Source organism: Archocentrus centrarchus, unplaced genomic scaffold, assembly GCF_007364275.1.
Source record: "Archocentrus centrarchus isolate MPI-CPG fArcCen1 unplaced genomic scaffold, fArcCen1 scaffold_79_ctg1, whole genome shotgun sequence".
Taxonomy (NCBI): Eukaryota; Metazoa; Chordata; class Actinopteri; order Cichliformes; family Cichlidae; genus Archocentrus; species Archocentrus centrarchus.
This window is the reverse complement of record NW_022060290.1, coordinates 227,561-250,477: the sequence shown is the minus strand read 5'-3', so window position 1 is coordinate 250,477 and position 22,917 is coordinate 227,561. Positions and strand designations below refer to the sequence as shown.

The 22,917-nt window shown below is 44.8% G+C and overlaps 1 protein-coding gene across 3 annotated transcripts in view; it reads left to right on the top strand.

The window, feature by feature from the left end:
- Window positions 1-22,917, top strand: part of ncapd3 (non-SMC condensin II complex, subunit D3) — a 43,926-nt gene that overhangs the window by 13,958 nt on the left and 7,051 nt on the right. For 2 of the 3 annotated variants that reach the window (XM_030725826.1, XM_030725825.1), the window contains exons 5-29: window positions 152-316; window positions 406-467; window positions 546-633; window positions 1,152-1,285; window positions 2,574-2,646; window positions 2,778-2,903; window positions 4,172-4,424; window positions 4,551-4,589; window positions 10,113-10,205; window positions 10,433-10,506; window positions 10,649-10,783; window positions 10,938-11,158; window positions 11,242-11,433; window positions 12,952-13,049; window positions 13,128-13,237; window positions 13,589-13,696; window positions 14,271-14,385; window positions 14,738-14,833; window positions 14,913-15,151; window positions 17,205-17,284; window positions 17,795-17,932; window positions 18,022-18,155; window positions 18,281-18,489; window positions 18,802-18,912; window positions 19,207-19,374. In XM_030725826.1, coding sequence (XP_030581686.1) covers window positions 152-316; window positions 406-467; window positions 546-633; window positions 1,152-1,285; window positions 2,574-2,646; window positions 2,778-2,903; window positions 4,172-4,424; window positions 4,551-4,589; window positions 10,113-10,205; window positions 10,433-10,506; window positions 10,649-10,783; window positions 10,938-11,158; window positions 11,242-11,433; window positions 12,952-13,049; window positions 13,128-13,237; window positions 13,589-13,696; window positions 14,271-14,385; window positions 14,738-14,833; window positions 14,913-15,151; window positions 17,205-17,284; window positions 17,795-17,932; window positions 18,022-18,155; window positions 18,281-18,489; window positions 18,802-18,912; window positions 19,207-19,374 — 3,261 coding nt within the window. The remainder of the gene's footprint in view (window positions 1-151; window positions 317-405; window positions 468-545; window positions 634-1,151; window positions 1,286-2,573; window positions 2,647-2,777; window positions 2,904-4,171; window positions 4,425-4,550; window positions 4,590-10,112; window positions 10,206-10,432; window positions 10,507-10,648; window positions 10,784-10,937; window positions 11,159-11,241; window positions 11,434-12,951; window positions 13,050-13,127; window positions 13,238-13,588; window positions 13,697-14,270; window positions 14,386-14,737; window positions 14,834-14,912; window positions 15,152-17,204; window positions 17,285-17,794; window positions 17,933-18,021; window positions 18,156-18,280; window positions 18,490-18,801; window positions 18,913-19,206; window positions 19,375-22,917) is intronic. The other variant, XM_030725827.1, reaches the window with a different exon arrangement.

The following is a 22,917-nucleotide window of genomic DNA, read 5'->3' as shown; positions in this document are numbered from 1 at the left end:
AAACTCCGGATGTTCAAAATAGTCGTTTTCTTGGAACTTTCAGAAGGAAAAGAAAATCACAGACATGTTTGACACTGTGTGAACGTGAAGATGCGAGTAAATATGTTTTCTCTGGTGGAATAAGTTTATGATCAGACTCGTTTATCGTTAGATGGAAGTGGATGAGGAAGAGGAGGAAGAAGAGGAGCTTCATTTCAGCGGACGGGACCTGATGAGGATCAGAGATGCTGTGGCTCTGCTGGTTCAAAGCCTTCTGAGGCTGATACAGATTTTTCCACTCAAAGACAGGCCTCAGAGCATGATCCACTGCGTACAGGTACCACATCACTGCCTCTGCACACCTGCTTCAGTTCACCACAGTGCCATCAGCTGTGAGCAGGTAATCTGTTCCTCTTCTCTCTCCAGGTCTTGAGTAAGCTGCTTTACTTTGAACCCACCATTGGCGGGCTCATATTTGCTGCTGAACAGTGAGTTCCTTTTCTTCTTTTAGTTTTATGCTAAAGAATGTATCCAGGACATGACTTTGACCTGTAATTTCTGCGCAGAGACATTACAAAGCTGAGGAGCATTCCAGAGATGGCTTTCCATGGCCTGCAGCTGCTCTGCTTGCCAAAACACGGAGACCAGAAAGAAGTAAGATCCTCCAGACTTGGTCATATAAGCAGTGGTTCACAAGTTGAGTATAACGTGGGGAGAAAAGGCACAAGATAAATGGAGATTAACGAGACAGGAGTTAAAACTGTAGAATTCATGTGTCTTTCTCCACATTGGAGGGAAGATGGCTGCTTGGATTCCTTGTAGTTACTCTAAAGAGAGTTATGAAAGAGATGCATCTTGCTGTGTAGGCTCTGTTCTTGTTCTATACATTTAATCTGGTTAGTTCAGATTTATATTACAGTTTTGTTTATTTGTTTTTAGTGCTCGAAAGAACTGTGGATGACATACCTCCAAACTGAGGTCATCACCCACACTAGCTTTAGTTCATAACAGCAGTCATCTCAAGGTGCTTTATAATGTAAAAACCTGCAGTATTAGAGATGAAGTGTCTCCAGTGTTTCTCAGGCATGAGACCCATATGCTAAGTTAGTCAGATTCATGTAAACGTGTCTTCTAAAGGGGCTTTAATAAATGTCATCTGATGTGTCATCCAGTCCTTGAGGCGGGTGTTCCACCAGCTGCTCTACGTGATTCTGATGATGAAAAAAGGCAACCGTGGGAAGCCCTCCCTGCTTGTTCCCAGCCAGACCATCCTCACGACTCGGAACCAGGCCGTCCAGTTTGTGTGGTAAACAGCTGTGTTTCAGTGTTGATGGGATAAATTACGTGTCTAAATCTCAACATGGTGGAAATTTGAAAGAGTTTAAATTTATAATTAGTTTCACAGTTTATGAAATGATGAACCCAGACTGCAGTTAGTGAAGGCTTGTCTTTAAAGGGAACTCCATCCTTCCAGCTTCTGCCACTAATCCAGTTCAGGGTCTCAGGGGGCTGCAGCCTATCCTGGTGTCACAGGGCGAGAGGTGTGGTACATGTGGTCAGGTCACCAGTCTAACTCAAAGCAAACACAGAAAGACAATCATTCACTCAAATTCACACCTATGGCCAATTTATTATTACTGTTTTTATTATTATTAACTGAACTACAGTCTTTGGACTGTGGGAGGAAGCCAGAGTACTCAGAGGGGATCCACACAAACACAGGGAGAACATGCAGACTGGATTCAAACCCAGGACCTTTTTGCAGTGAGGCAAACATGCTAACCACTGTACTGCTGACCCAACCTTAGTGGGAGCAACAAATGGTAAATGGACCAGTTCTTATAGAGCGCTTTTCTGCTCTAGCTGAGCACTCAGAGTGCTTCATACAACATGCTGGCATTTATTCATTCATATGAGCACTTCCTTCTACAGCTACATGGTTACTATCTAACATTCACACTCCAGTGAACGCATCAGGAGTAACTCTGGGTTCAGTATCTTGCCCCAGGATACTTGGGCATGCAGACTGGAGCAGCCAGGAAACCCTTGATGTACAGTGTGCATAAAATTGTTTTTTTCAGCTCCTGATATTTGCTTCATTTGTTATGGAATAACAAGGGAACAGGCCTTAGCTGGCTGTGAAACTGCTTGTCAGTCGATTGTCTGATTACTTTTGAAAATGTTCACTATGTATAAAAATCAGAGTAAATCATAAACGGTTAATACTTTAATTAAACCCCTCAAATTAAAGATGACAGTCTGCACTTCGGCCACATCTTTATTGTTAAAGAATCACAATTGCAGCATGTCATTATGTTGCCTGCATATGTAGCATAATGTTAAAATGGAGCAATTAATTTTTATTTAACCTTTATTTAAACAGGTCGTCCCATTGAAACTCATTTAGCAGTGAGACTTGACCTGTTTCAAACAAGCATAATAACATTACAACAATAAAATAGAAACAATGAAATAGTGAATAAAATGTAAATTCATACAACAAGAACAGTGATGATTTCACAGAATTTTCCTTTAGTTGTGTTGGTGGCGTTCAAAGAGGCTCCTGAACTTCTGACTGTAAACTGTATTTACAGTCATCTTGTGGATGAGCTGAAGGAGCTGGCACTGCCTTTCCTGCAGATCCTCCTGCAGCATATCTGCTTCCAGGTGAACTCTCCAGCAAACATAAAATTTCAGTTTGTGTGAAGTTCAGACAAGTTTACATTGTGACAGCTGTGTTGAGTGAAAGGTTGTAACATTGTTATCATTAATGCTGTTTGTGTTGTGGTGATGTATAGATGGTGGAGAAGAGCGAGTTTCGAAGCCATGGAGCTCAGGCTGTGGGCATGCTGACGTCTCAGATGGCGAGCACAGACTACGCTTACTTCATTAAGTGGCTGTCTAACTTCTCCAGACACTCAAAGGTAACTCGTTACTTTAACGATTTGAGAAATAGTTCCAGTTCCACGTGCTGACAGCTGGCGTGCATGTGTCATGATTTAGAGCCAGATACATGATTGCACATTTCTGTATGATCAACCATTAGTAGCTAACGGTACTCTTAAATCAAGCAGCTGTTCAAGTGTCACAAATGTCTAGTTTCACAATAAAATTTCAACAATTAACAGGTGACTAACAGGTGCGATCTCTTTCTCTTCCCTCGCCTTGTGTCCACTGGAGTTTAGGACAAACCCCTGCACACACACAATTGCAGCTGTGGGTAAAAACAGCAGCTTCTGTTTCTGCTCCGTCGTTTGACCTTTGACCATTTTTCTGGGGAGAATAACAAACAGAACAAAACACAAACTATGGGAGAGAGTAGAAAAAAGCTAATAAGATCCAACGGTGGCATATAAAGACAAAGGAATGCTCCCTGCATCATGGGAGTCTCCCAGCAACCTGAGCCCGTAGCAGCATAACTGAAGGATAGTTCAGGGTCACCCGACTGAGCTGTAACTACGTTTTTAATAAAATAGAAAGTTTGAAGCCTAAGTGAAGTGTAGAGGGTTTCGCCTGAGTCGAAACTAGGAGCTGGTGGCACAGCAGAGGGCCCTGATAACTGGAGGCTCCGCCTCTCATTCTACTTTTGGATGTGTGAGTAAGCCTGCAATCTGAGAGCACAGTGCTCTATTGGGAGAATATGATATTATGAGGTCTTTAAGATATGATGATCACTCAAGACTTTTACATTAAACTCTAGTTTTTACAGGGAACCAATGAAGAGAAGATAATATGGGAGAAATTTGATCTTTCTTTCTGGTTCCTGTTTGTATTTTTCTATATAAGGAATTATAATAGTTTGGCTTAGAAGGAAAAAAATGCACAGGCTAATATTCACCGTCACCTTGAGACCAGAGTTTCCTATTTTATGAGTATTATTTTGATGAAAGAAAGCAGTCCTAAAGATTTTTCCATGTGGAAGTTTATTACTATTCAGGAATGAGTCTAAGGTTCCTCACTGTAGTGAGTCTCCACCACAGCTGTCAACTAATGCAAGCTAAAGTGCGCTTCATGCATTTAGTCCTTATCAGGAAAATTCTGATCAGGAAGAATCACCACCATATATCCTGGCTAACTTTGAGAACCTGAGGTTTAGGACTGCAGATTAAGATGTAGGAACTGGCTACAGTCTAAATGTCAGTGAGCCTTTGCTGCCTTCTGTCAGTAATAAGGGTTATGATGGCCTCTGCAGATGGTGCACCGGCTTTTCTCTGTGGATGTGGTGATGGTTTTGCTGGAGCAGCCAGAAAGAAGACCGGAGGAGTGTCAGGATCCGGATCTTGTCTGTTTCCTGACACACAAGTTCCTCATCCAGAACCTGCTGTTTGCTCGGCGGATGGACGAATCTCCCACTGTCCAAGGCCATGCCCTGAACTGCCTGGCTCAGTGCCTTGAGCTGCCTTCTCTCAATGCTACCAAAGCTATCCACAACCTCTTCTCTGCCTGTGAGAAAACACACACACACACACACACACACACACACACACACACACACAGGACCTGGGTAGAATCTGAAGGGTAAACAGAAGTCTTTAACCTATTAAAGCTGTTTGCTTTCTACTCTGTTTTAGCTGGTACCCAGACGGTGCTGGAAGGTGAAATCACAGAAGGTAAAGTCTGTTTTCTTTTCATACAGATTATTTTTTTTGCCTGACTGCAGAGGCTGTTCAGGATTCCCACCATGTAAAATCAAACTTTCTTAAAAGTAAATTAATTTCAATTTCTTACATTTTTACCTCTAATTTTTTTAAAGTCAGTTTAAGTGGCTACAATTAGAACTGACTCCAAGAAAAGTGTGAAGTGTGTTTCTTGATAAGCGTGCTTGTTAATTTCAAGAAAGGTTTTATTAAAGCCAGCTTCTGATTTTCATCAGGCTGTAAGCCAGCCTGCTTCTCACTGGGTTTAGATGCTGTAGACTTCACAGCACTTGCATGCTCTACACCTCCCTGCACTGGTAGTGATCTGCACCCTGTTACCTACCATCCATCCATAGAGACTGTCCTCTTGCCTTTGGTGTTAACAGTCCTCATTTGGTTTTGATGGACTCCTATAGCTGAGGCATACAGCAGGCGTGTGCAGACCGTGACAGACAAACTTGGGGAGTGGCTCTCAAAATAGTGAGGGCAGCCCTCCATCCTTTACTTTATTTCAGGTTGACCACAGTAAGGCCTGGTGTGAAGGTGAAAACCAATCAGGAATGAGTGCTGACAGGTGTGATTTACTGATTGATCATGTGATATGATATCCTATCAGTGAAGCACCTTCTATGGAAAGCTTTTTTGTTTGTTTACCCCTGGTTTCTCCCATCCATCCATCCATCCATTTTCTTCCGCTTATCCGGGGCCGGGTCGCGGGGGCAGAAGCCTAAGCAGAGAAGCCCAAGCTTCCCTCTCCCCCGCCACCTCCTCCAGCTCATCCGGAGGGACCCCAAGGCGTTCCCAGGCCAGCCGAGATACACAATCTCTCCAGCGTGTCCTGGGTCTACCACGGGGCCTCCTCCCGGTGGGACATGCCCGGAACACCTCACCCAGGAGGCGGCCAGGAGGCATCCTAATCAGATGCCCGAGCCACCTCAACTGGCTCCTTTCGATGTGGAGGAGCAGCGGCTCTACTCTGAGCCCCTCCCGGATGGCCGCACTCCTCACCTTATCTCTAAGGGAGAGGCCAGCCACCCTTCGAAGGAAACTCATTTCTGCCGCTTGTATTCGCGATCTTATTCTTTCGGTCACTACCCAAAGCTCGTGACCATAGGTGAGGGTAGGAACGTAGATCGACCGGTAAATCGAGAGCCTCGCTTTTACGCTAAGCTCCCTCTTCACCACGACGGACCGGTGCAGCGTCCGCATCACTGCAGAAGCAGCCCCGATCCGCCTGTCGATCTCCCGTTCCCTTCTCCCATCACTCGTGAACAAGACCCCGAGATACTTAAACTCCTCCACTTGAGGCAAGAACTCGTTCCTGAGCCGGAGATGGCACTCCACCCTTTTCCGGCTGAGGACCATGGCCTCAGACTTAGAGGTGCTGATTCTCATGCCAGCCGCTTCACACTCGGCTGCGAACCGTTCCACTGCGAGCTGGAGGCCCCCCCGTGATGAAGCCAACAGAACCGCAACAAATCCGACTTATTACCGGCTATACGGACCAAGCTCTCACTGTGGTTGTACAAGGACTGAATGGCCCGCAACAATGGGCCAGACACCCCATACTCCCGCAGAACCTCCCAAAGAACACCCCGAGGAACACGGTCGAATGCCTTCTCCAAGTCCACAAAGCACATGTAGACTGGTTGGGCAAACTCCCACGCACACTCGAATATCCTTGAGAGGATAAAGAGCTGGTCCAGCGTTCCACGACCAGGACGAAAACCGCATTGTTCCTCCTGAATCCGAGGTTCGACTAACGGACGCACCCTCCTTTCCAGCACCCTGGCATAGACCTTACCGGGGAGGCTGAGGAGTGTGATCCCCCGAAAGTGGGAGCACACCCTCCGGTCTCCCTTCTTAAAGATGGGGACCACCACCCCGGTCTGCCAATCCAATGGCACTGCCCCAGATCTCCACGCGATGTTGCAGAGGCGTGTCAACCAAGACAGCCCTACAACATCCAGAGCCTTCAGGAACTCAGGGCGAATCTCGTCCACCCCAGGGGCTCTGCCACCAAGGAGTTGTTTAACTACCTCAGTGACCTCACCCCCAGTGATGGTCAAGTCATCCCCCTCATCCCCAGACTCTGCTTCCACTACAGAAGGCGTGTCAGTGGGATTCAGAAGGTCCTCGAAGTATTCCTTCCACCGTCTGACTATAGCCTCAGTTGAAGTCAGCAGCACCCCCCCCGCACTATAAACAGTGTGAGTGAAGCACTGCTTTCCCCTCCTGAGTCGCCTGACGGTTTGCCAGAATCGCTTCGATGCCGTCCGAAAGTCTTTTTCCATAGCCTCACCGAACTCCTCCCACACCCGAGTTTTTGCTTTGGCCACTACCCGAGCTGCATTCCGCTTGGCCTGTCGATACCTGTCAGCTGCGTCCGGAGTCCCACAGGCTAACCAAGCCCGATAGGACTCTTTCTTCAGCTTGATGGCTCCCTTCACCTCCGGTTTCTCCCCATTTACAAAAATTACAACACAAATCACAGTGAGTTCATTCATATAGCATGAAGGGCCAATGTCAAATCAATACTGCCGATCATTTCAATCCAGTTACTAATTCAGCTATTAATTTCTGATTTTTAAAGTGTTTGCTGTTGCCTGGGAAGTTTGGATTCACAAGATTAAATTTGCTTGATTTTCTTCTCTCCAGCTGGTTCATTTCAGCGCTGCAGATCTTCATGTAGAATAGAGCACATGCCTGCCACTAAAGACACACCCGGTAAAAGGCAACTCGTCAGCCATCTAACCATGTCATCAAACTCTGACAACTCACTTCTTTCATTTGTCCGAAGGAATTTGTTGAGGCTTGGCTGCATCGACTGGCCTCCTCGTCTCACACGAGCAGCCAAGTTTTCCACCTTCCAACTGGTCCAAACAATTATCCTCGCTCCTAGAAGCATTAGGCTCTTTGTACATGGGTGACCAGGGGACCGCTGGGGAGGGGTCACTGAAACTTGGTGAGAATGGGGTTGGCTTCACGTTTGCAGATCATGCCAGCGCTGCTGATGGAGCGTCCCCTTGTCCCAGTTTGATGGGGTTTTTTATAGTGTAAAAACACCTTTTTAACATCAAAATAAGTACTCTCTATAAGTACTCTCACTGCATACTTTGGAAAGAGAATTTCACAAATCTTACGTCTAAGTTTTTTATGTTAGTAGGAATCCTGGGCTGTTGTTGACAAACAGCTATGAACAGAATCTGGCTGTAAAAATGTAAAGAACCGCTTTGAAAACAAGTCAGATCTCAGCTGAGTGTGAGGGGGTGGGGGGGGGGGGGGGGGGGTCACGCTGGATATCTGTACTGATGTGGACGGGGTAATGTGTTAGGAATGAAAAGATGCCATATTGTTTAATGGAAATGAAAGTTATCAACCCACCAAGGGCTGAATTCAAAGACAGCCTGAAAATCAAAGTGAAAAAATGATGCACAGGCTTGTCATTTTTTTCAAAATCTCATTGCAGCAACTCTAAATGGTGCTTCGTAGTTTGGCCTCCAAGTTTGAACTGCTTGTATACTCTCACCACATTTGGCCGGGCATTGTTGAGCAGCAGGAGTAACCCAGGGACCCCTGCACCAGCATAAGGTGTGACAGTGGGTCTAAGGATTTAATCCCAATACCCAGTGGTAGTCAGGGTGCCGTTGCCTAACCTGTAGAGGTCTGTGTGTCCCTCCCCAGGCCATCCCTGGCCCACCACCAAACGATTAAACGATGTTACAGGCAGCATAACGTTCTCCACAGCTTCTCCAGACCCTTTCACGTCTGTCACATGTGCTCAGGGTGAACCTGCAACCTCTGTAGGGTCCAGGTAGCCCCATTGCCCCTCCATGCACCTGTTAATGTCATTAACACACCAAAGCAGCTGAAACTGATTAACAGCCCCCTCTGCTACTTAGCTGACCCGATCAATGTCCCAGAGGTTTAATTGACTTAATGTGTTCCTTTAATTTAAAACATCAATTAAGTGACCTTCAGGCTCGGATCCTGTTACCCAACCTTTCAGTTATATTGGCACAGATGGCTTATCTGCACAGACCTGAAGAATTCAGACCTGGGATACAAGATTCTTGTGCGAAGTCCTCAAAAGATTTTAATTTGCTGTTCTGATAAGGATCAATCAGCCAATACATCAAGGCTGGAAGCATTGAGCAAATGGCTCTGTATTAGGGCTGCAACTAAAGATTATTTTGGTAGTCGAATAATCTGTCAATTATTTTATTCACTCTTCTCACAATTAAAATAATGACCCGTAAAAATACGAGTTTGAAACTGATCAAAAGTATTTTAACATTAATGTGACATCACAATGAATATCAAATAAACAATGCATATTAAAGTGAATGCAATTTTTATTTTTAAATAAAAATATGTGCAGATAAATAAAAATGGCCTCTGTCCCAAAGTTCAAATAAGGCTTCAAATTAAATCAAAAAGATTTTTCTGTGCAAAACAGCTGAAAAGTTTACAGATGATTCAGTTCATACAGAGTTATTTTTGGGGGCCCGACAGCTTAAATGTTAAAAGTTCTGATCGATGTTTTTATCCACTGATCAATGTGTCATTGCCAACACCAAAAACAGGTTAGTGATTGGTCTTGGCCTGTGCTGCAGTTGTTGCGGTGCATTGTGGGATTTGTAGTATAAGTGGTGGGAGTGCAATTTACCAGCAGGCTATTAATAATAGCCAAATGAAATCATCTCCTGGGCTGGATGTAATTAAATGTGGGCCACGGGCCTTGAGTCTGACAGATGTGGTCTACAGTTACCAAACTTCATGGGTAGACAGCTTGGGACTAAAGTAAAGTTGGGATTGCATATTGGGTCACTGGGGTCAAGATCAAGGTCACTGTTACTTAAAATAGAAAAACGGTGTCCACTCCATAACTGGGTGATAAGAAACAGGGTTAATACTGTGTGACGTCTGTATATGCTCAGTGCTGCTCTTCACACACTGCCTCTATATAAATACAGTTTGGACACACTTACCCGTTCATGGTAAATGGACCAGTTCTTATATAGCGCTTTTCTACTCAGTATGAGCACTCAAAGCGCTTATACAACCTGTTTTGCATTCACCCATGCACTCCCATTCATACAAGCACTTCAATTTTTACTAAGCTAAGTGCTTTTTTAATTAGCTAACATTCACACGCATTCATACTCCGACAGAACGGTCGGAGAGCAACTTGGGGTTAAGTATCTTGCCCAAGGATACATTGGCACGTAGCCCGGAGTAGCCAGGATTCGAACCGCTGACCTTCCGATCAGTAGGTGACCTGCTCTACCTACTGAGCTACAGCCACCCATTCATATGAATATGGACAGTGTGATATGTCATGTGTTCATCTCAGGTTGTATTTAGATCATTTAAAGATCTGGTTAGGACTGAATATTTTTTTTTGTCATCACATAAATCTTAGAGTTGACAGAGGGTGTACTTTTTTGACCATGACTTGACTTTGTGTTATTAATAAATGGGACTATGTTTCAGGAACTCTCAGTACCCAGCACACTCAGAAGACCTACCCCACTCTGCCATTCAGGACTGTGGAGCTCAGCAGCACTGACAGCTCTGGTTGTTACAGTGAGAAACGTCTTCCTTCCATCCATTCATCAGACTGTCACAGAGCTAACACGCAGAGAGACAGACCACCATTTACAATGACAGCCACATCTTATTCAAATTATTTTTGTTATGTGTAGTATATGTGCAGATATGCAAGCATCATTTGCATGTTTGTTTTTGTATAGATATTTATGGACTGGATATCTGAGTTTGATTCGAATAGTTATTTTATATATTCAATGCAGCAAGAGAGAACGTGGCCCTCCTCCTGCGGCACGTGAAAGACTCAAAGACTAATGTGAGGAAGGCAGCACTGCAGGTACCCCAGAGCTTAAAGACTGGTGTGTGTGTGTGCGTGTGTGTGTGTGTGTGCGTGCGTGCGTGTCAACCTGTAGTAGCGTTCTGTGCATTGTGCTTCTTTGGAGCAAAGGGATATGGCTGACTTCTGTGCTCCTCCACAGGCCATGGTGGGTCTCCTGAAACATGATGTAATCCCCATGACTTGGGAGAACCTTGAGACTTTGTCAGAGCGCTGCAGAGACCCAGCTGTGTCTGTGAAGAAGAAGGCCCTGCAGTGTGTGGGAGAGCTGCTCAGTGTAAGTCTGAACCAGCAGCTCACAGGCAGAGCTGTCACTAAACATGAATGTTTTTTTAAAAATATCAGTACTAAAAGGTGATTGCTCAGTAGTCTGTGACAAGAAAAAGCTGTGGCACATATTACACAGTTGTTTTGTAATTTCTCTCTACCAGGCTAAACCAGAGTGCAGTGTGGTGCAAAAGGCGTGGCTGCAGGGTGTGGTGCCTGCTGTGGTGGACCCTGAGAACTCAGTGCAAGACAAGGCCCTGGAGGCTCTGGACCTGGTGTTGCTCAATCAGATCAAGCCATACTCTGTTAACTGCCACCTGGATGCCAGTCAGAGGCTGACCTGGAACCTGCTGAGCCTGCTGTGTCACGAGTGCCAGAACCTCAGGTTAACCCAGTCCGGCTTTCGTTTCATACAAAATAACATACAGATTCTATTAAATATTGAATATGTTTGTTCCGGGTCTCCAGTCGCTATTTTAGCAGAGCCTTCACCATCTGGTCCAAACAGAAGAAGTTCACACCAGTATTTATCACCAGCCTGATCTCTCACACTGAGGCTGATCATGCTGCTGGGGCCTGGCTGCTCCTCTCCAAGGTCGCTGCTTCGTCCCCCAAACTGCCTTGTGGCAAGATCCTGGACGCCTGGGACACCATGATCAGGTGGGCAAGACGCATGAAATTAATCTTTTTTGGTAGCACTTTATAATATGGCCCATAATTACCTAAAATACTTTCTGATTTTACTTTCTTAGTTTCTGAATACTACAATAAAGGAGCAACATCTTAAGTTTTTACAGTAAAGATCAAACAAATTATGCTGTCAGTAATTTTAGGGAGTCAGTATTATTTAGCAGAAAAACAGAATATTTCCATATTTTACACTGTAAACATGCCTTATTTTTAGGGGCAGGGATTGTATTCTGCAGGGTTCTAGCTAGAAAACATTCACAGCCCGGCGGTATCAAAGGACCGGATGACTGGGGGTTGGTGGGGGTCCCCCTGGGTGTTGGACAACCGTTTGCTAGTGCTCGAAATTTGATCATTTTCCTGCTTGCAAGAAAAATATACATTATCAGATATTACATGGCATAAGCCATGATCTTATATTAATGGAGCCATGACAGCTCTGTTCATTAACCTTTAAAAAAATAACCAAACCAAAACACAGCACAAACATTTGAACCTAAACGATTAAACTGAAACCAAACAGAACTGGAAACAGTGACGGGACAAGATAAAAACTGTTCACTCAGAATTTCACTGCATAAATTTAACTTGATCTACAATCATCAATATTCAGGTGTTAATTATCAAGGAGATGACTAATAATAAAACTAATAACGTTATCAAAAAAACAATATTTGAAATCGTAATCAAAGTTTTTTTCAGTCTTTTGTGTTTATATATAACAGTCTGTCAGGAATGTGCACATTCAGGATGTTTTTGGCAGTTACTCGTCATTTAAATAAAAAAATAACAGACTAGTCTACTCATAAATAAAATAAAATGAAATAAAAAATGAGCACAGTATAAAGGAATGGGTTAAACATCGTGGATTTAAGAGCTATGTGAATGTATCTAACTGTTTAAAATCATTTTTAAGCCCTGGTCCTGTTAATATTACACACAAAAATAGCTGAAACAAAGTAACGAACAGTTAGATCCAGTGACAGCATGAGCGTCTGCACAGCTCTCTGCCTTCTAAGAGAAGCTGAAGCAAAATAAGAGCAGGTGATTAACAGTTAGCATAGTTAGCACTCTGCACTGCTGCTCCATGCGGCTCTCAGTATGGCCAGTATCATCACACAAAATACTCACAAATCTACAGAAATGAGCAAAAATACAAGATCATCCAACTTTGTCAGCTTAGTTAAACTGAAGGTGTGCGATCCTCTCCCTGCCCACACATCATCACCGCTCTTTACTGATGATGGATTTCTAAAGTCGGTGAAATAGGGATGTTTTCCCACCGCTGCTTGAACACGGCCAGCTCCCAGCATACTTCCATTGTTACACCTCATAAATATGAAGGGGGAAAAATGGGTAAAATATATTAAGATTAAATCTGGACAAAGGTGAGTGAGTGGGGGATCTTTATAAATATATATAGCTTTTTTTTTTTTTTTGTTTTCCCTGACATTATTGAAATGATTTTAATTGTTCTGGTTTTATTCTTAGTTCAAAGGATGTAAATGTAACAACGTGCTGTCATATCCTGTGTGTGATGGGAGACATTGCCAGACATTTGAATGAAGAAACCAAGGACAGGGTAGTTGGTAAGTAGTTATGGAAGGGGATAGTGGGAATGTTGACAGGAATAATCTGGATCACAGTCTCTCCCCCTCTCTCTGTAGGTGATCTGATGTCCTGGTTGAAGACTTTCACTTTGCCTCTGGAGATGATCAGTTCTGCTGTTGAGACTCTTTATCAGCTTGGCTGCAGTGAAGACATGAAGCAGACTCAGGTTAGATTTACCTGCTGATGTACTTTATGACAGCAGTTACATGAATACTTTTTCAGCAGTTTCAACAATAGAAAAGATATTTTGAGCTTCATCTAAACAGAATATATATATATATATATATATATATATATATATATATATATATATATATATATATATATATATATATATATATATATATTTGTATTTAATATTGAATTGAACAAGGGTTGGATTTTCTGGGAAATGTAAGCTTGTAAATTCCACCAGGGGGCAGTCAGAGCCAAAAACTCATGGATTTAATGCGATCTGACTGAAATCCGGTCCTCAGAGTTTCTCTCATGTTCTGTGTGATTTGTTTTGTTTTGTCAGGCTTTTCTGAACCAGCACTGCGGTGAGCTGGTGTTGATGTGCGAGTCATATTTAGCCAGCATCATCCTGACTGAAAACAGAGCTCAGGACCTCGATGAGGAGCTGATGGTGAGAACAAACTTTTGGCAGACATTTCCTTGCTTCCTTACTATGCAGGTGAAAGGTCAGCTTCCAGTTTTCAGGTGTTTCTGTTCAGGAGCACATATAATTCTCAGTGGTGCTCTGAAATGAGAGCTCGACAGTTTATCTCCGTTATTTCTAAAGTGAGATTTTTCTAGAGTTCAGCCATCACTGACTTTGGCCAGGAGGAGTGTTTGACTGACAATATAGAAAACATCTACAGACTCTTGCCTTTAATTTCACCCTCAGCTCTGAGAGTAACTCCAACCACTGCATAATTTCTCAGGCTGTTAAAAAGATCCTGATGAACTGCAGAGGGCAGGAGCTGCTCAGTGATGCTGAAGAAAAACTGAGACAAGAACTGCAAGGCCCTGTGATAGAGACAGATCCTGTTCTTTAAGGTTTACAGAGTGATGAGTGTTTTGATAAAGCTTCGTTTAGGAAGAGAAAAAAACGATGCATTAACAAAACTCAAATAAAAATGTACACTTGAAAATGAAAGTGTGATTAAAGCATGCGGGGCTGGGGGTCCTAATAGAAGTGAAAATGTTTTCTCTTTCAGGTGAAACACCTCCACACTTTGGGTGTGGCATCACTTCAGTGTCCTGCCAAAGTTAGCAAGAGGACGGTGCTGCTGGTGGAATCCGTCCTGACGACACATTCTGACAAACTGGCAGGTAGAGATGATCGACATTAGGAAACGTGCTGTGTTTTTCACACAGTCTGTTATGTGTGTTATTAAGAGACATGAAGGTTAGAGGAAACAGAGGTGGTGGTGTCGTCAGGTGTACTTCTCCCATTGCCACCTGTGTTTGTAAGGGCAAGTGCACAGTGAGCAAAAGCCCCATGAAATCTTTAATATGAGCCTGTTTAATTTTTCATATGTCCCAGTTTGTTGTCTACGCAAGTTTTAAACACAGGAGTTTAAACAGGAGCAGGGGCTGTGTTGGTTATGACATCAGTGTAGCGCAGAGCCAGCTTTACGCAGCAGGGCTCTGCTGACTTGTTGTTCCTGTTGGTTCTTAACAGAGTGCCAGAAGGAGCTGCCAGGGTCGCTGCCTCTGTCTCAGTTCAAAGCAAACTCTCTGCCTACAAGGGTGAGGGCCCATGGAGTCATCACCTTAGGTAAACTGTGTGTGTCCTCTCAGTTTGTCTCTGACTCTTCACTCCAACTCCTCACTTTAAGTGTTTGACTGTGTTTCAGGTAAATTGTCTCTGCTGCATGAAGAACTAGTCCAAAAGTACCTGCCTGTGTTTGCCAGGGAGTTGGAGCTCGGCACAGAGGTTTCTGTACGCAACAACATTATTGTGATCATGTGTGATCTGTGTGTTCGGTACACCAACATAGTGGATCACTATATCCCCAACATCTCTGCCTGTCTGCGAGACAGTGAACCTGTTATCAGGCAGCAGACTCTCATCATGCTGACCAATCTGCTGCAGGTGGGTTCCTCTCTGTTATTGTCATAATTTACACATTATGCAAAGAGAAGGACAAACAGGTAGGTCCAGAGGTTTTTGGACAATGACACATGTTTTTTAATTTTGCCTCATGAATTTAAATTAAGCAATCAAGATGTGATTGTAGAGCAGACTTTCAACTTTAATTTAAGGGGTTTAGCAAAACTATCAGTGTAGAAACAAACAAAAGAAGACAGTTTTTACACACAGGCCTGTTTGGAAATGCTCAAAAGTAATCGGACAGTCGAATGACGAGCAGGTTCGAGGTGAGACTTGTTTCCTGATTATGTCATGGCAGATTAAGCAGATATGAGATCTGGAGTTTATTCCAAGTGTTAAACTTTCAGTAAGAGGTCCAAACAGCTCGTGATCAAAGCAGACCACATCATCTTTCACAGCTGGTAGAGCCGGTGTTACGGCACGAGCAGGTCAGTAGTGTTTACTGATGACTGATGGCAGCAGGATGAATTCTGACATGTGCAGGATTTTCTGCTCAGATTCAGATTCAAATGCTGGTCAGATGGTGCTTCAGTGTAAATGGATAATGGCCAAAACCATATTGCTGAGGCAACCCAAGAATGTTTCAAGGCAAAGAAATGAGGTATTCTTTGATGGTCGATCAGTCACCTGATCTCAGCCCAATAAAGCATTGTTTTCAGTTATTAAAATTTGTGTCCCACAAGCAAGCTGCAGTAAAGGCCTGACAGAGCATCTCAAAACAGGCAAAGCAATGACAATGAAATATTAAGTAACTTATATATTAACCTATCTTCACTGGTAATAACAATATTTACTTGTTAAACACTGAGTAATTAAAATTCATTCATAAAGTTAAACTGTTGCCACTGATGTTTGTTCTACAGCACATATAAGTAGGCATTTAGGGGGTGGCTGTAGCTCAGGAGGCAGAACACTGATCAGAAGGTCGGCAGTTCAATTCCTGGCTGCTCCAGGCTGCATGCCAATGTATCCTTGGGCAAGATACTCAACCCCAAGTTGCTCTCCGACGCAAGCATTGGAGTGTGAATGTTAGATAATAAAAGCACTTAGCTCAGTTAATCATGGAAGTGCTTGTATGAATGGGTTTGAATGGGGTAAACGTGTTGTATAAGCGCCTTGAGTGCTCAAAACAGAGCAGAAAAGCGCTATATAAGAAATAGTCCATTTACCAGGTGGTTTGGTGATGACATAAATCTCAAGCAATTAAAACTTGAAACCACAGATTAGGTTCTGTTTACTTTTAGTCACTGTTGGATGTGGTTTAGGTCCCCACAAAACTCTGGGTTTCAGTTTAAATGTGCCACATTTACCCTGCAAGTTTAGGTCCTGGGTTTGATTCCACCTTGGCCCGGGCCTCTCTGTGTGGAGTTTGCATGTTCTCCCCGTGTCTGCGTGGGTTTCCTCCCACAGTCCAAAGACCTGCACTTACTGGGGTTAGGTTAATTGGTCACTCTAAATTGCCCATACGTGTGAATGTGAGTGAGGATGTTGTCTGTCTCTCTGTGTTAGCCCTGCGACAGGCTGGTGACCTGTACAGGTGTACCCTGCCTCTCGCCCTGTGGCAGCTGGGATAGGCTCCACCCACCCCCACCCCACGAGCCTAGAAGCAGGAGAGGATGGATGGATATTATCAAGTGTTACCTTTTCAGCTGCTGGAGAACTGAAAAGAGAAGAAGTCTGTGTTGGTTGTTCATAAGTCTACAAATATGTTTATTATAAGCACTTATCCAGAGAATTTTGTATAAAAGTTTAACTCATATGGAGATTAATGACTTAACAAATCATTGGGAGGGCACAATAACAACCACAACACAACATAAAGAAATACCTGTCTGTTTTATTATTTATGTATTTATCCATATGTTTGTTGTTATTTCTGCTGTGTTTGTGTGCCTACGTTACCTGTAAAAGCTGCTCCTGGAACTTTAATTTCCCTGATGGAATCTTCCTAAAGGGATTAATAAAGTTTTCTCTAATCTCATCCCTAAAGCAGCACTCCTTTAGCTCACTCTCTTTCTCATGGCTACTTTTTCAGGAGGAATTCGTGAAGTGGAAGGGCTCCCTCTTCTTCCGCTTCATGGTGGCTCTGGTTGACCCGGTCCCTGCCATCGCCAGGTACATCATACTGTGCATACAGACACATATAGAAATTGGTATGTTCAACCACAAAGTGGTATTGTACAGATACATTTTTTGAACGCCTAATTGAGAATTAAGACATATAGACTCAGGAAGCACTTTAGTAGGAACTGCAGTTGATTCGTGCCAAAGGAGCAGGTTTTGCCGACGCTCCAGGCTGCTGGTGTGTGATGGTGTTAGGAATGGTTTGTTTCTTCGATTTAATAGCGAATCTTTAAAGGTTTGAATCCCACAGCTCATTATTGTTGCTGTCCATCATCACTTTATTTGCCATCTTCTAAAGGTGCTTTCACAAAAATGTTTTCAGTGCCCCCCCTCAGCACCTGTACAATCAGAGTAACCCTTTTTACCTTTAACTGTAGTGCAGAGCCACTCGTGTTTCAGCCAGTGGGCAGCAAAGGGAAGCCTAACACTGTAGTGAATGCTCAATAACAAATATTAAGTAGTCACATTATCAGCTGACATGCTTCTTGCTTGCTTTGCCAGTCTCACTGAATACTGCCTGCTCCACCTGCTGCTGAAGAAGAACCCAGAAATGTTCAGCCAGCACTTCATTGAGTGCATTTTCCATTTCAACTCCTACAGCAAACACAAGTCCTACAACAAGTTCCCTCAGAGTGAGAGGTATGAAGCTGCCTCATTTCTGATCCAGATCATGTATTTTTAACTTAGTTTTCTCTGGTTTATTCCTTTTTGTTTTAACATTCATGCAGAGAAAAAGTTCAGTTCTCCCTGAAAGGGGAGCAGCACCGCGAGAAACGCTTTCGAATCTACCGCTTCCTGTTGGAACACTTTACAGATGCGCAGCGCTTCAACATCACCAACAAGATCAACCAGACCATTTTAGGTAAACTCCCCCGTGGACCTGTAAGAACAGCAAACATCTTGGTGTTTTCTTCTTAGATCACGGCCTTTTGCTCAGCATTAACCCAAAGACAATCGTTTGCCTTTTTGTATCACTTCCTGTATCAGCATGCTTTGCTGATGAAGAGCTGCCCCTGGATGCAGATGGTTCTGGCATTTTGTCAGAGACTTTCAGCATCTTGAGCCTTAAGGAGATGAAGCTGCACGCCATATCTAGCTCAGCAGGAGTTGCTGCAGGGGAGGAAGCGGAGGAGGAGAACATGGCTGCCATGGCCAAAGCTGTCTTGCAGGCTGCGCAGAAGAAAGTGGTGTCACAGGTGACCAATTCTCTGCTGTTTAAAATTCAACTAAACTCAAAGTTATTTGATTCCTTTTCTCTCTTCACTTCATCTGGTCGAGGCTCCTCCCTGAGCCTGGTTCTGCCACATAGTGTTCCCTGTCACCAGTTGTTTGGTTATAGTGGATCTTCTCATGGTTCTCAGCTGCATAGTGTCAGATGACACTAAGCTATTCTTTACAAAAATTGAGGTGAAAGATGAGCACAAAATGACAGCTGGTGAGCACCACCCTTTGGTGGCGTCATATCGATTCACTGAAGATGAGCTACACTCAGCAGCTTTAATCCACAGGTTCAGAAGAAGACCTTCATCGAGAACACAGTTCCTCTCATCATCAGCCTGAAGAACCTGCTGGAGCAGAAGCACTCTCCTGTTCTTGGAAACCTCATGTCCTACCTCCAGGTGAGACCAGCATGGACATGTGGGTGTTCTGTGTGCATTCATTTGATCCCATTGAGCAGTGATCTGCATGAAATAGGAAAAAGATCCACAAACCTACTGTACTGCATTAGCTGCAAAGCATCAACACAACAGCTTGTGCTTAGATTTCTACTTTTCCACAGCTTTAAACAAATAACATTTTTAAAGGATTAGATGTGGTCAGTAGAGGAAAGCAGACTCACTGTAACTGAGAGAGAGAATATTTTAGCAAAGGCACACACAACTTTACCCAGCCGTTGTGTGTCTGGACACCAGGTGACCATGCAGGACTACCGTAACGAGGTGAAGGAGTTTTTCTCTGGAGACGAGCAGCTGGCTTCTGAAATTGAGTTTGTTCTGAAGACAGCAGAAAAGGAGCGAGAGATGCTGGAGCAGATGAACACCTGCAGCCTGGCAGGAGATGCCAAAACACCAAAGGCACAGGTACGAGCACACCTGAGGTACACTTCTCACTGTAGCTTAAAAACGGTAATAATCACAATCTCCATCAGTTACCCACTGCATGTATTCTACTTTTTTAAAATGGGTTTGACTTCAGTATTTAGTATGATTGCTGAAAGACCTGCAGTCATTTGATTTTTGTTTCCTCTGCCATGGACAGCATGTTTTTGTGTCTTTCTCTCGGCAAACTCAGTAGCTCCAAAGATTTTCAGTGAATTCTGGAAAAGCGTTCTGGGAGTATCAATCTCATATTAATGTACATTTGGCTCACATCCACTCTTCAAGCTCAGCCTAATGAGTTATTGGTAGGAAACTGACAAAAAGCCTTAGAAACTCTGATTCTGTGATGTGTGTTGTCAGCATATAGAAAGTACCGTATAAAGATTTAAAATGCCACCTCTGACCCCCCCCTTCAAAGTCGATAGATTGATCTGAAAGTCAAAACGATAATGTTGTAAGAGCTGTTTCTTACTGCCAGTGTTTGTATTAACATGTGGGCATAAAGGCATTCGCCCACCTGCCCTCACACACATGAACCTGAGCAGTGACGTGCAGTCAGGGGAGGCAGGGGAGGCAGGTGAGGCACGGCCTCACCTGTCATCGTGGAAATATAAAATTAAAAAATAAATTAAATGGTTATATTCATTCAGTGATTTGTATTTTAAAGTTCTTTTCCATTTAACTACACCATTTTTAGATTAGTTTTTTCAAAATCGCTGAATTTTCGCATTTGCCGGTCAAATACTAAGAGACGAACGGTGAGGCACCAGCCCGGCGAGCCGCACCACGGATTGCGCAATCCGTGGTGCGGCTCAGTATAGTCATTGCCAATGACTACTAACTGTGCTGGCATGCTATGCAGTGAGACCGGATTACTTTCCCTTTGCATGTGGCTATTAAAATGTTCTAACACTTTTACTATATGAACTAAATTTCTATATTTTAGCTGGTGTATATAATGCACAGTTTTTTTTTTTGTTTTTTTCATTAACAACTGTATGTGTGTGTAATGCATTCTTGTGTTGAGCGATCATGAAACTGCTGCGAAGAGACACTAGGTGAGGCACGCAGTTCTCGTGCCTCATGGTAGGGGGCGCTGGTGATCCCAGGGACTCTACGACTCCTCGGTGGCAAGCTACCATAAACAGTTAGCAAGGCCAGTTAGTTTTTCCTGTTGCTTGGCCTTATGTTCAACATGGAAGATTACATAACTCAACTGAAAGAATTTTCTAAACTGGACTTTCAATCGAAGCAGAAGATAATAATTAAAGGAAGACCAACACCGGAGCTAAAAGGTTTGCTTCAGACTATGTTAATGTTAAACAAAACAACTGTTGCCAATTAAATGGTGAATAAGCTATATGTTTGTAAATCTGATGTGATGACGTCAGTGCCTCACCAGTCACGACCCTCACCGCACGTCACTGAACCTGAGTAACATCCATTCTTAATCCAGAGGCTTTAATATGATGTTGATCCACCCTTTGCAGCTATGACAGCTTCAGCTCTTCTGGGAAGGCTTTCCACAGGTTTAGGAGTGTTTATGGGAATTTCTGACCATTCTTCCAGAAGCACATCTGTGAGGTCAGACACTGATGTTGGAGAGAAGGCCTGGCTCACAGTCTCTGCTCTAATCCATCTCAAAGATGTTCTATCAGGCTGAGGTCAGGACTCTGTGCAGGCCAGTCAAGTTCTTCCACACCAAACTGGCTCATCCATGTCTTTATGGAGCTGCTTTGCTCTGTGATTTATTTTTTTACGTGGCCCACCACTTCGTGGCTGAGCTGCTGCTGTTCACAATCACTTCCACTGTGTTATTATACCACAGTTACCTGTGGAATATTTAGTAGTTGTCATGGCCGGGGAGGAAACGGGTGAGGAAGGGCAAAAACGAAGGACTCCAGAGGTAAACATAACTTAAAGGAGGTTTATTAAGGCTCGGAGGAGAATGAACACCAAAATCCTACAGAGGGGTGACGAAGGGAAAACACAAGGAACACTGGAACATGCGGGCACAAAACATCAACAACGCGACAGAACAAATGAAAACTGAGGGCTAAAATACACAAAGGGTAATCAGGGCAAGAGGAAACAGCAGGGAACAACAGGTGAGGCAAATGAAACTAATTACACAGGGAAAGCAAAGCTAGACACAAAGCACAGGGAAAACACACTGGCTATTTTGCCAGGAAGTGATAAACCAAGGAACACGCAGACGAGTCACAACACTGGGAACAAGACAACACACTGGGAGGACAAGCACAGGAAATAAACTATAAACACAAAACGCTGGGCAAACGGCCCAGGACATGACAGTACCCCCCCCTCAAAGGCCGGCTCCCGACGGCCAAACAAGAAACAAAAACAAACCAGGGCGGGAGGCGGGGGACCAGGAAGGAGGGCCCAGAACAAACAAAACCAGGCAGGGAGCAACAAAACCAGAAACGAAACCCAAAACACAACAACTCAGGAACCAAAACAAAACAGCAATCGGCAAGGGGGAAAGCAGTCCACAGTTCAGGGGCCGTATAGGCCAAGAGCCACAAGGCAGAGTCCCAACGAGGGAGGCCGCCCGCGCTCCCAGCGGCGGCGGCGACGACGTGGAGGAGACAGGACTAGGGGCCGACCGCGCTCCCAGCGGCGGCGGCGACGAGGAGGAGTCACTGGAGGCCGGCCGCACTCCCAGCGGCGGCGGACACGGGCGACCTCGGGCTCTGGCGTGGGACCCTCGGGCTCTGGCGCAGGACCCTCGGGACGCTCGGGCTGAGCGGAGACCCCCCCAACGGCTCGGACTGAGCGGAGACCCCCAACGGCTCGGACTGAGTGGAACCCCCTGGCTCCGGTGCGGGACCCTCTGGCTCGGGCCGCTCGGACTGAGTGGGATCCTCCGGATGCTCGAACACTGGATGCGCAGGCTGGGGCTGCTTTGCAGGGCATAGGTTAGGTGAGTCTGATGGCGACAGGGGAGCTGACTGGGACTCTGACTCAGAGACCAGGGACTCTACAGCAGTCGACAGGAGAGACTGGGGCTGAGACAGAGACGCTGCTGAGACTGACTGGGTACCTGACTGGAATCGGGGAAGCTGACACTGGGGAAGCTAAGGAAACCAAAATTACAGAGGGAGCAGGAGCTGAGCGGACTGTAGAGGGCCATGGTGCCGGCTGAGTGGGCGTCATCCTGGGCAGCAGGGGCTGCTCAGGGAACAGTTTGGGTATGTCAGAAGATGGCTGCGTGGAAGCAGGCCGGGAGCTAGGGAGAGCTGGCTGCGTGGAAGCAGGCCGGCAGCTAGGGAGAGCTGGCTGCGTGGAAGCAGGCCGGCAGCTAGGGAGAGCTGGCTGCGTGGAAGCAGGCCGGCAGCTAGGGACAGCTGGCTGCGTGGAAGCAGGCCGGCAGCTAGGGACAGCTGGCTGCGTGGAAGCAGGCCGGCAGCTAGGGACAGCTGGCTGCGTGGAAGCAGGCCGGCAGCTAGGGAGAGCTGGCTGCGTGGAAGCAGGCCGGCAGCTAGGGAGAGCTGGCTGCGTGGA